Source organism: Falco biarmicus, chromosome 8 (assembly GCF_023638135.1).
Source record: "Falco biarmicus isolate bFalBia1 chromosome 8, bFalBia1.pri, whole genome shotgun sequence".
NCBI classification, from domain to species: domain Eukaryota; kingdom Metazoa; phylum Chordata; class Aves; order Falconiformes; family Falconidae; genus Falco; species Falco biarmicus.
In genome coordinates, this window is record NC_079295.1 from 54869300 (window position 1) to 54882166 (window position 12867).

Consider the following 12867-nt stretch of genomic DNA (forward strand, 5'->3'; position numbering starts at 1 on the left):
TGCAAGGGACATGTTTAAAGCCTCCAGCACTTGCCATGCAAGAAGTAAAATTAAATTGTGATTTGCCCCTGTGCAGTTGTGGAGAGCTTTTTCTGCTCTCACTCTCTGTCTCTCTCTGTTGCAGCTGTCACACAGTCAAACCCCCTGCTTCAAAGTCTCCTTTTTTTCCCTTCCCATGCTATTTGGTTTTTTCCCTGTGGAAGGTAGCTAGGTGCCTGAACCCACCTGTGTTTTCTCTCCTCCAGAGTTAATGAGCTCTACGTGGATGACCCAGACAAAGACAGTGGAGGTAAAATAGAAGTGAATCTGAACATCAGTTTGCCAAACCTGCATTGTGAATGTGAGTACCCCTTTTCACTTAACGGTTTTTATTTGTATTTTAAGTAATACTTGAAACAGTCCCAAACTGGTACAGTGGCCCTTCTTCTGTAACAAGGTTGATGGAGACAAAGTAGCTGCTGCGGCCTTTGCCAATGCCACATTGCTTTCTTTTTCAGGCCAGGACACCTGTTTTCTTGGACGCTGTGCTCGCTCTGCAGCTCTTCTTAGTGGCTGACTAACTTTGTCACTGGCTTCTTTCTAAATCTTATTTCCTTTTTTCATAGCAACCTTTCTGTGTCTGGGAGCAAGAAACCTTCCAAGTTTCATTTGTGACTCTGAATGCATCAGCAATTTGTTGGCTTTTTGCAAATCACCTGCTTTATCTGCCTGAACTTTTTCTATTTATATAGTTGAGATTGCAGTCAGCTGGAAAAATAAGGGAGGTATATTTGTGTCAAATATACAGTCTGAGAAGTTTGGCTACGAGAGATGGTATAACAATATTTGACAAATGATGTTACTAGCACAGTTCAGTCAAATGTCAGGAAAAAAGATGTGGATTTTTTCCCAGTAAAAGCAGTGCATGCTTTTCCTATGCAGCCTTCCTGTTATTTCTTTTGATTGGATTTTTTTTTGTCTCCTCCCCTCCCACCCATGCAGTAGTTGGACTAGACATCCAAGATGAAATGGGAAGGCATGAAGTGGGTCATATTGACAACTCGATGAAGATACCTCTCAATAATGGGGATGGCTGCAGGTTTGAGGGCCATTTCAGCATCAACAAGGTGAGTAGGAATGACAGTGGGTGAGGAAATGCTAGCAAGACCCATTTGTAAAACGCTTATGAAAATCTGTGTGTCAGTCTCTCTCCTGTAGAGTGTATGTTTGTGTCCCTCATCAGTGGTAAGTTCAGTCCTTCAGTGCTGCAGAACAGTGCAGAGAGAGGAGGCGGCGTAGTTAGGCCCGCACAGAATGTGTTAGATCAGGCTTTCTCTTCGTCCTCCGAAACAGGTAATTGAGGCAGCATTGCTTAACAGCAGAGAGCAGCTCTGCGTTGCGGCCACTGCTGTCTCTCTCGGTGCAGCAGTCTAATGTTTAGGGGGATGTATGAATTACCTACAAATGCCGAATGCCTTCTATGTTTACTCGTCATGACTTTTGCACCTCCAAAACGTGACTCACTGTGTAGAGGTCTTTGGCAATGTCTCTTTCCAAGTGCTCTTTTGTTTCGAGAGCTGCAGAATGACAGGAATGTTCCCAACTAGAGGGTGCCAGCATAACAGAAGCGGCTCCATGCTGAGATGTTTGGAATCCATGCGTGCGGCCTCTGCGCATGCTTTGTCGGGATGCTCTGCTTCTGTCTCAAAGAATGAAAATCCAGGCCTGGAGGAGGCTCCTCTCTGGGATGGGTGTGTTCAGAATTGAATAATCTTGCTATGTAATGCTGGAGATGACTAGCTGGGGTGGGGGAGGCAGTGGTGGGGCCCACTGATGTCCTCAGAAGGGCACACCCTTTATTCATGCCTCCTCATGTACCACAGGCTACAAAATCCTACTTCCTTCTTTTCCTCCCAGGTCATGTTAAATCGCATCTAAAAATAACAGGCAGAACCTCTTACTGATTCTGTGGCGTGGAGAGGATTAGGGACTTACAGAGAGGACATTTCTTCCCTTGCCTCTAAGCCACCAAGATTACTGGCAGCTGATAGCCCACAAAACTGGGAAAGGGCTTCCTGAAAGGCAGTTCTTGTTCTGTTAGTTCCCAAAGCGCAGGGCTGAAATACTTGGGGGGTTTCTCTGCCAGATGTGGTGTGTTCTGCTCCCCAAAACAACTCAAAAGGGGGCTGCTGCAGGTGGCAGCGAGGAGCTCCCCTCACTGCTTAATCTGTGAAGGGCCACTAATTGCGTTGCCTCATATGGTTGGGATTGCTGTCAGAAGAAGGGGACCTGGTCCAGGGCTTCTGGCTCTGAAAACCTGAACCTCTCACGGATGATGGACATCTGCAGTCCCTTGGCAGGAATTGTACAGGCTTCTGTATGAGCCAGTGCTTGGAGTGGGACGTAGCCAGGCTTTGAAACTTGACCAAGGGTTACACTTGGGTGTTGTTCTCAAACCTGACGAGGGAGGACGAGATATCAGTGAGATGATTGTGTGTACTACTTACTGCAGACGCTGCCACCCTGTTTACCGAGCTTGTGTATGACACAGCTTGTGTCCACACCTGAAAGTGTTCCCAGGGGTGCACTGCTGTTCCTCAAGTCATTTAAATTAGCTTTCCTGAAAGCACATGGAACCGGCATGTGGCCTCCCGTGGCCCTGCTGGTGAGGTGTCTCTGCAGAGAGCACAACAGGCACCAGTTGTATAACTGTCCTCCCACTCTTGTCTTAGGCCATGTCAGATTGCTTCTCAGTGTTGTTTAATTTTCCAACCTTTTCTCAATACGAGAAAATTCTTGCATCCTCCATAAGAGTGATTGAGCTGAATCTGCGGAAAGACTTCATGGAGTAAAGCTAGTGACCTGAGAAGTGTATGCGTGCCAGAGTGATCCCACCAGAATGACAACAGTGCTTATTTTCTGTCTTGGAACTGAGTCCTTAGGTGAAATCTGTATTTTTCAGAACTTTGTATTACCCTACATTTAAAAAATAAAGAATGGAAAAATGCTGTACGTGGAAGGGTTGTTGCCAGGGCTAGCAGCTGAAGACCTAGCTTAGTTTGTATGGGAAGCTTCACTGTTTTCAGTGGGTTTTTTCTTTTTTTATATAAAACTCATACTTACACACAATCTTCTCAAATGTAAGCTTACTCGTGAGCAGTACTACAACAAGAATGTATCCACAGCTTTCTTGGGTTGTTCTGCAGCAGTGGGCCCATTTACAAATGTGAGATGTGGGAGTAAAACATTAAGCAACTGTTTGTTGCCTGTCAGAGACACGAATCTTATGGTAATAGGGATGAAAGACATAGCCTTAAGTGTTAGGAATCCCTAAAGTTGGGAGTGATCCACTCATCGCCTCCTAGTCAGCAGCAGCGGCAATGTGAGGGTGCCAGACTCTTGGGCTGCGGGATGTAAGCGATCCTCTGTGTGCAGTATAGGGCTGTTGGTCAAGTGCAGGAAAGTATTTCAGAGCCTTTCTCCGATGTGCCAGAGGTTGTCCACTGCTAAGTGGATACAGCCTGCCAGGCTGCATGGATCCTGGTATTTCCACTTCGTATCACAGAGCTGAGCAATGCCTTGAGGGATAAAATGTGAAATCCTGTCTTCCTTGTCTTGACTAATTTTAGGTCCCTGGTAACTTTCACGTGTCAACACACAGTGCCACTGCGCAGCCTCAGAATCCCGACATGACTCACGTCATCCACAAGCTTTCATTTGGGGACAAGTTACAGGTGAGTTCTCTTCCCTGAAAATTCCCTGGCTTTAGGGGAATGAATGCAATGAGAGTGACTTTAATACTAGACACTTCGGTTTTACGGAAGGACCACGTATGGTGCGGGGAGGGCATAAGAAACAACTGCCTGGGTAAGCAAGTCCATCCCTTGCGTTCATGCAGTGTGCACTCAGTCCTGAAGAGTTTGCAAACTGTTTACATGTCACCACTTCAGGAAGGAGCAGCATTCGGTCATTTTAGTTTTTATCTGAAAGTGCTTTTGGAAGATTGTGGCTATCTTCCTGCAGGGAGTAGAAATACAGATTCATGGCTTTGCAAAATCCTATGCAGTACTGTTTTCAGTATCAATGCAGGAAACAAATTTTTACTGCCTTTGCAGAGGAGCACTGAGTATGCTAAGGGAAGATGTGTGCTCACTACTGTGTTCACCGTGGCACCAGTCAAGTTATTTTTAATTCACTTCACTGTACTTGTATAGCAAACACCTATTAGTCAAATTTGTTCTATGAAACACAAGTTAGACTTAGAACTGGCAGTTCCCTGCTGGGAAGAAGCTGAGTGTGTGCACTTGCCCAGTGGTTAGAGTTTCACCAGGTGTTGCAAGTTATGTAATAATTCATGATTTCTCAATAAGGACAGATTACAGCACTTCTCTAGCCTACTTCCAAGGAGCTAGCATCATAGGTGGGAGTTATATATGTGCACACCCAGTTTGCGTCTCACCCTAAACATTGCTTACCCGTAGTCTCTCTGTAATCTTCTTTCCTCAGCACAGACGTCTCATTAGTCTGCTTCTTGTACACCCACTTCCAAAACCCTTTTTCATGCTAACAAGTCTAAGCGTTGCTTTGTAGTCTTCTGATTCTGCTCCCGGCTTCTTTTAGGAAATATCTTGTGTGGGAACGCTGGAGTATTAGCATATAAATAAGCTTGGCTTAATGTCTGTAAAGCACACAGAGATTATGAAAAATATTAGGTAAGTGCTAATAGGGAGTTCTGCAGTTTGCGTGGGAAATCAGCGCTCTAAGGTAGCGTTCCCATTGTTTTATCGTGGAGTCTTTGAGTAATGGAGCTGAAGTGCAAATCAGCATGAATGAGATGAGAAGCCTGGACTGTTGGGGGCAAAGAAGCAAGTATCTTCAGTTCTGGTGGTGAGAAACCTGTCTAGTAAACATGTAGTTGGCTCCCGATTTGGACAAGTTATGATTAGTATTTTCAAAGTTCAAAATAACTCATCATCATCTTCCATACACAAGAACGGAGCATGTAGGTGCTGCTGATCCTGTAGGCAAACATGAGTTCAACAGCACAAATTAAAGAAGGATATGTTCGCTAAACATGTGCTACCGAGACTCAGCAAGCAGTGCAGAGAGCCAGCGAGTATGGAGAGCTTTAAATCTATGTAGGTACACCTTTGAATATTTTGGGTTGTCTCCACCTGCTTTGATGTAATATATGCTGATATTTCTTGAAGAGGCTGAGGAGCTTCTCATTCGCTTGTGTCATGTGCTGGGAGTTAGTTCTTTGTAGGTTGTTACCAGCTCTGCCGGAATGATCCACTAAGGTACATGCTGTGTTCTCCAGAAAGAATAAAGTGTTGGCACGGTTAAACCGCTGGCTAGCGTCCTGTGCCCTTACTGCAAGTACTGGATTTGGCCTTGGTAGTGCAGGACGGTCCTGCTCTCTGGCTAAACAGGCTTGTTGAAGTTCTCTGTTGCAAAACAATTTTGGTACTGCAGCCAAAAGCTTACTCCTTGTTGAAGTCTCTCCAGGTACTTAATAAGGTACGAACAAGTACGTTCCCCCAAGGAACATACCTGTGCACTTTGTATGGCAGAGATTAATTAGCAATCTACAGACAGCGAGTATTGTAATGGGAGTCCAGAACGTTCCACAAGGAAAATCATGGTAAAACATCAGACTGGGAGTTACAAATGCCATCCACGTTGTAAGAGAAGAGAGGCAGGTGTACTAAAGGACCTGATGGCACAGAAACAGGCAGTTGTGGAGATGTCTGGTGGCTTTGTGTGGAAGCTCTGTAACTCACAGCTTTGCAAACTCATCATGAAGAGGGATGCAGAGCAGACAACTTTTACGTATGAACAGATGTGTGGATGCTGGGGAGCCAAGGACAGGAATTTAAGTCCAAATATATCGGTACCTTGCAGGACAGATACAGTTGTTTGCTGAGTAACCTCTGAATATTTACTGCTGGAGTGTTCAAAGTGGACCTTAAAGTCTCTAGCCCAGATATTCTGTAAGAGATTTACTTCTCAGCTGTATCAAGAATGGAACATAATAATGTAGCCCAGTCCAGGGGCATCTCTTTCATTGTGCGCTTTTTGCAGTGAGTAAAGAATGCGTACAGTCTGCACGTGCAGTTCAGAAATGGTTGCTGTTGTTTAAAACATTTCAAATGCTAGCCGACTGAAAGGTGCTGTGGAAAGTCCAGCTGTTGCTTTTGCTCTGTGCTTGTTACCAGCATCTTGCCAGTTGAACTTGCTGATGATTTTGTCTCTCTATAATTTTTTTTCTCAGGAGATAAATGGGCTCAGTTGCTGCTTCCTCCAAACCATCATCCACTCCATAGCATTGGGAATAGGGAAACAGCCATTAGGATGAGACAAATACATCCGCGTGGTACCAGTTGTTGCGAGGGTCTGGGAAGGAGGTTGCATTGCTCTGTTGGTGAGGTGAAACTCTGTCACACCCATGACCCAATAGTTCTTCCGAACTCTTCTTCCCTGTTGTCTGGCTTAAGACCGGGAATTTCTGGGTTGTGGAGTTATTTTTCCTTTCTGTATAGCTTGCTGTACATGATGTGGATGATGCAACCTCTAACCTACAGCTGTTGCTGTGGGGTTTTCCCTGTCTGAAGAGTTCACAGATTGATTATTCTATTGGTGGACATCAGGCTCCAGATCATAGTATGTGGAAGGCATGGGATGGAAATCCTGTTATGGATACTTGCATGCCTGGGACCAGCTGCAGGAAAAGCTGAATGGATGGCAGTGTTGGCATGTGTCCTTCCCATCTCCAAGGGCATAGTGTGCATGGTGTGCGAGCTGGGCTAATGAGTTAAGGCTGTACAAGCCAAACTGCTACGGCATGAGCTTTACAGGGGAACTCTTGAGTTGTAACCTGAATATGACTCCTATTTATTTCCCTTTCAGCCTGATAAATTAATTTCACAGTTAACTATGTAAAGCTCTTAGGAAATATCTCACAATGAAATTTCACAACTGGCCTCTTCCAGCTGCAATTCCTTTAGCTTTGGAGTGGTTTTGGAGTTTCATCTTGTAAGACATTGTGAAATCAACTTTTTTTACTTGGAACCAACCTCTACAGTGATGGTCACTGAAAGATATTTCAAGTCATCTTTTTACTGGGTTGAGGCTTTGTTTTTGGAAGGGTTGAATCAGGCTGATCTCCTTGTTGGAGGATAGGCTAGGGAAGCAAAGGTCAAGAATGCAGAGTCAGAGCATTGTTTCTTCATATGCCTTTTTGCTTTCCAGGTCCATAACGTTCATGGAGCATTCAATGCCTTGGAGGGAGCAGACAAACTCAGCTCGAATCGTATGTATTCTTGTGATTACAGGTCTTAGCCACTCTTTGTAGGAGGGAAAACAGGGCCATTCATGCAACACCAGAGTATCCAGAGGTCTTTAATTTGTCTCTTTACCCAAAATGATCCAAACACTGCTGACTGACATTCCCATTTTCCTCAGTACCATAGAGAAGGTCCTTTGCAGCCCTTCTGCAGCCTGGACATTGTCTCCAGGTCTATTATGACCTCCTCAGAATACTGAGCTTTTTATCCCCACCCTATTCCTATAGCTTCCCTTTGCTGCTGTCACTACCACCAGAACTTTTCCTTCTTGTTGTGCTGCAGTTTAGTTCTTACCTTAAGTTCTACCCTGTGGCTGGAAGGATAGACGTTTTCATTGCCCTCCTTTATGACCAGCAACGTAAAAAGAAATTTCCAGTGCGTGCTACAATTCAGCATAGTTTTTCTCCATCAGGTGTTTGGGTCCTGCAGGATATCAGTCTTGTCTGCTTCTTGGAACAGAATTTCTACGGCTGTTCCTGAAGCTAGACAATTGGGGTTTGGTTTGGTTTTTTTGTTTTTTTCCCAGGAGCCAAATGTTATTGTGTTACACTTGGCTAAAGGATCCTGCAGAGAAATAGTTTAGAATTCTGTTTTAGAACTGTTTCAGCAGACACAAAAAATGGTACAAGCCATTTAAATAATGAAAAAAAGAATTTGTTAAGCAGTTGTAGGAGAAGGAAGAAGAGAAAAAAAGATGGATGCACAAGAAATAGGAGTACACAGGTTGTGATGCCTCAGCTTTTTCTGTCAAAAGAAGCTCAGTGAGCTGCAGCTCTGACTTGAGCTAGTTCTTGATTAAACCAGGACAGCTTTTTGTGGTGCTGATAAGACTGAATCATTTACACTTGCAAGCAGTTAGGAAGGTTCAAGTGACCCAGACTTCTCTGTGGGCTGTGGCACTATAAAAGTCTTAGAATGGTGGGCAGGTTCTGGTGTCATCCAGCTGCCTTACAAAGTTTTGTACAAAGGACGTAAATGTAGGGTTGTCACTTTGTCACCAAACCTGAGATAAGGAGGAAGGAGATACGTTTTCTGTGGCTGACTTATTTTAGTTGATTTTGCGCATTTACTTTGAAATGTTGCGTAGGCTGTGATTCCTTTCTCTGAATGCTAACATATACTTTCCTTGCCTGACCACAGCTCTCGCATCTCACGATTACATATTGAAGATAGTCCCGACGGTGTATGAAGACATGAGCGGCAAGCAGCGATACTCGTACCAATACACTGTAGCAAATAAGGTAAAGCAGCGAGTAGTTTCAGAGAAGCTCCTCATTGCAGCCCAGTGGATGCATGGAGGATCTTCATCGTTCCTCCTCCTCCTTGCTCCTCTGCTCTGCAGCCACGTCCGTTTGTTTGTAGGTGAGCAGTAGCCTCTGCTGGGAGAAGGAGGAACTGAAGCTCTTCAGAGTGGGGCTCCTGGTGCTCCAGGTGCTGGTGTTTACCAGGGTTGGGATTGTGAGGGTTTGTCAGAGCAGGTGGTTGTACTGCTTTAACTCTGGAGAAAGGTATTCTTACTCCTGACTTTCTCATACGTCAGTTTAACTGATCTGCATTTCTCTAAGTCGTATGGAAGGATTTTACATGCTGCGGGGACTCTTTGTGATTTGTGTCAGGCTCCGTCTGCATGGAAACTGCAGTCCAGCTGAACATACAAAACTGCACTTACACGTGGTTTTACTAATAAAACAGTCTCAATTATGATGGATGTATCAGAAAAATAAGTTAGCAGAGTTTTTAGCTTTTTACAAATGTTGATTTTTGGATATTAAGCCACTGAACCTGCAGCAGCAAATATGTACTGGCTGACCGTTTCAAAGTGCCTACTTCGTAGTGGATTATGATAGTTATTGTAAATTAATTTAAGAATTATAAAGTTATAATAACTGTGAAGATACTTGTATGTTAATAATATAATGTATTGAACTTTAAAAAAAAAAAAAAAAAACCCAAAAAAAAACCCAACCAAACAAAAAACCCAGACCCTATTTACTTTTTAAGGTAAAAAGTCTCTTTCAATTTAAAATGATTTGCCATTCAGGTGCTAAACGAAAGTCCAGAATCTGTTTATAATATCTAATTACTGCTAGTTTGCCATAACTGAGAATCAGGCATGCACTGTCATGGCCTAGTTCTCAGATTAACATTCCTGTCTAGTGACTTTTGGGCTTGCTTGTACAGTGCGTCCCAGTGATTTGGATGTCTCCCTCTGTTCAGATTACAATGTATTTGTTCTGCTTAATGTCACAACTGTTGTTCTGATAAGACCTTTGCGACGCAAGTTCTGAAAGTAATTTGGAAAACAGACAGCAGGAGCTTTTGACACTTCTGTGAGCATGGTTGTAAATTGGGGCGTTCAGCCAAGACTGACTCATCAGGGCAGGATCGCTGGTGGGGAAAAGGGGAGAAAAAGGAAAAAATGAGGTCAGTTCTATCAAAACTGAAGTGCAGAGAAACAGTGCTGCCTCTGCAATTTCTTCTCTTTAAAAAAAATAATCTCTTTATCTGTGCTTTAGTCCTTGACTCCTATACTCATTGGTGGGAAACAGAAAGCAGAAGCCATTGGAATAGTCTGACGTAGATTGACTAGTATGGAAAGACGAATAGTGTCTTAAGTACAGACTGCCTGTCTGCTCTCCCCTTTGACCTCCTAGGCCCTCTGTTTCCACTCTTCCCCAGATACCACTGTCCCAAGATGTGCTGCAGAACTTCTGCAGTAAGAGCCCTGAAAATACTATGACTAGAGACTTCAGCTGCATTCTGCTTCTCTTGTCATCCATGGGGAAAAATCTAAATACAGGGAAATTTGGGATTTATATGACATTAATGAAGGAGATAGATGCTGTATCACTTGCTCCCTGTGAGCTCACAAAGGGTAAAATTATCTTTTTTGTATCATGCTCGTGGGTCACCTATTGCTTGTCCTTCCTTCATCTTTCTGAAATGTTGGAGGTTGTCTTTGCCTCTGCGTGAAGGAGAATTGAAACAGAAGAGGTCATCTGAGTTGGTAGGCATGTCACAGGGGTAAGGAAGGGAAGAGCAGCTGGGTAAAGAGGCAGTGTGTGCCATGCCGGTGCTGATGGCTCACGTGGGATTGCTGAGTCCCCAGCTTGCTATTCTTTGATTTTTCTTCAGTCTGCCAAGATAAATGTCCTGAACCTTGAAAATGGATACCTATTTCCACTGAGAGTACAGGCAAAATATTAGCTCAAAAAGATGTGACTTTTGATACGAAGTTGAGGTTAGTATCTGTTCTACACTGACACTGCGGTATGTCTTGTCGGGGTGTTGTCCTGTGGCTGGTTGATTGCACTGTAACCTGTTATTAAAGAAATGGATTAAAGGAGATTATCACTGGCAGTCTGTGAAGCTGTCTCTCCCAAGCCAGCTTGGAATATTTTTTGAACCTTTGCCAATGTTTGTCTGTATACAGTTTCATTTTGACTTTCAGCATGATTTTTAAACGTGGCTCGATTCATACTGCGTGGGCAAAGCGCTCACACTATTGGCCCCAGTACGAAGGGGGCCTTACAGACAGGAGCTGCTGCTTGCTATTCTGAGTGCAGGGGTGAGAAGGGATTTTCAGGTTCTTGCAAACTAAATTCTGTTTGATGAATATCCTAGTATCTGATTTACATACTGACAGTACAAAAAACTTTACCTGCAACTACTTAAGACACTGCTTGTATTTAAATAGAACAGATCTAAGCTAGAGAAATCAATGACAGCCTTTCTGTTTACTTCTGTAACTTTGAATGAAGATGAGAATAAGCACCATCACGCTCTGTTCCCAGCTATATCATCATCAGACCGTAAAGAACTTATTTTCCTACTTGATAAGGATGAGGGTGGGCAGTCATACAGGAATTGCTTGCTTCTTTCAGTCCAGTCATTAGTACAGAACAGTGGAATAAGGGCCAGATCCACAGACGGAGTTTTACTCCAGACACTCTATCTGGAATGAGATTGCTCACGTTTTCTGCCATTTTTCCCCCACTTTCTTTTCTAGGAGTACGTAGCCTACAGTCACACTGGCCGCATTATCCCAGCTATCTGGTTTCGTTACGATTTGAGCCCCATCACAGTGAAATACACAGAGAGACGACAGCCTTTGTACAGGTTTATCACATCGGTGAGTTACTCTAAACCTCTAATTCTCCTTTCTCATGCCTGCCTTTCATTTCTCTTCTGAGCCTTTCTTCTCTAGAAGAATTGAGTTTCGGCTTCAGAGCATTGTGACATGAATGAAATAAAGCAGTACATCACCACGGTTGTACTGAAGTGTGAGTGAGGTAACTGGTGAGCCCTGTGCGCTGACAACTTGATTTAATAGCTAGGCACACGAAGAAAGAAAATGATCCTATTCTAGAAGTGCTGAACTCTCTGTAGGCAGGATGGGCAGTATTGCAGCGTGTCAGAAACTTGGAAGTGAAGCAAATTTGTTTGCAGTAAAGCGTGCTGCAGTAAACCATCTCTCTAATGATGAGATCTAACTTGCAGAGAATACAAGGCAGTTGTTTTACTCAGTGCTGCTGCTTGGCTTAATATGGGTATACCACTTCCAGACATTTACTCTTGGGTAGAAGTGGAGAAGAGCTGCATTATCAAATTCCAGAGGTGTTTTCCTGAAGAGTTATGTTTTGATCTACCCAGGTAAGATCCTGCAGTACTGATCTTACCATCTATAACAAAGTTGTACTGTCCAAACTGCTCGTTAGGCAAAGAGCTATTTAAAGATCTTCCAGAACTTTAAAAAACGTGTCCTCAGGGAGCTGGCTTAAAATTTAAGCTGCAATCTGCTGTGCCAGTAAGGCATGGTGGAATGTGAAGCCGTTGATAAATTGGCTGGAATGAAGACCTCAGATTTTGATTTTTAAACTGCTTGAATGTTTTTCATTGGAAGTAACATAAACAGTGTGCCTGTGCTGCACTTAAAAGATTTTGATTTTGCAGTTTCTGATAAACATCAAGTTCCCTTAACTTTAGTAATGCATGTGATCACTAGGATACACAAATACTGAGAGCAAGGGACTTGAAGCAAAATCGAAATGCTGTGGTTTGGTTTAAGACCTTTTCTTCTTAGCATGTCTGTTTGGTTTCAAAACATAGTCCTAAAAAAGGTCAAACATATCAGCATTTTATGACTTGGCATCTCATACTGCCTCTACTTCTTACCCTATCAATATGCTATCATAGGTGTTGTATGCATCCTGTTGGGGGTGAGGGTGTGGAGGTGTTTTTAACAGGAAACTGTGTTTGGAAATGATTGATAGCTGGCGTTAATTTTTTGTCATGTCCGTTGCTAGCATTGATTTACTGCTGATACGCTATTGTATGCATATAAATAGCATCTTTGTTGAATTTGATACTGTGCTTCAGAGTTCACAGGAGGAGTCCACAGGAGAGGCTTTCCTCACTGGTTGTCACAATGACCTTTTGAATTTGAGATGGCACCAGCCAGAGTTTTGTCCCATCCTGTCTGTAAAGGTAGACAGGCACATGCTGGCTGCTAGACTGCTTTAGAAGAGGCTTACAATTGATT

General features: G+C 43.5%; 1 protein-coding gene across 1 annotated transcript in view; it reads left to right on the plus strand.

The window, feature by feature from the left end:
• The window catches only part of ERGIC1 (endoplasmic reticulum-golgi intermediate compartment 1), a 59906-nt gene that overhangs the window by 38788 nt on the left and 8251 nt on the right, over positions 1-12867 (plus strand). The window contains exons 4-9 of the mRNA XM_056350385.1: positions 246-340; positions 982-1106; positions 3609-3713; positions 7231-7291; positions 8466-8566; positions 11335-11457. Coding sequence (XP_056206360.1) covers positions 246-340; positions 982-1106; positions 3609-3713; positions 7231-7291; positions 8466-8566; positions 11335-11457 — 610 coding nt within the window. The remainder of the gene's footprint in view (positions 1-245; positions 341-981; positions 1107-3608; positions 3714-7230; positions 7292-8465; positions 8567-11334; positions 11458-12867) is intronic.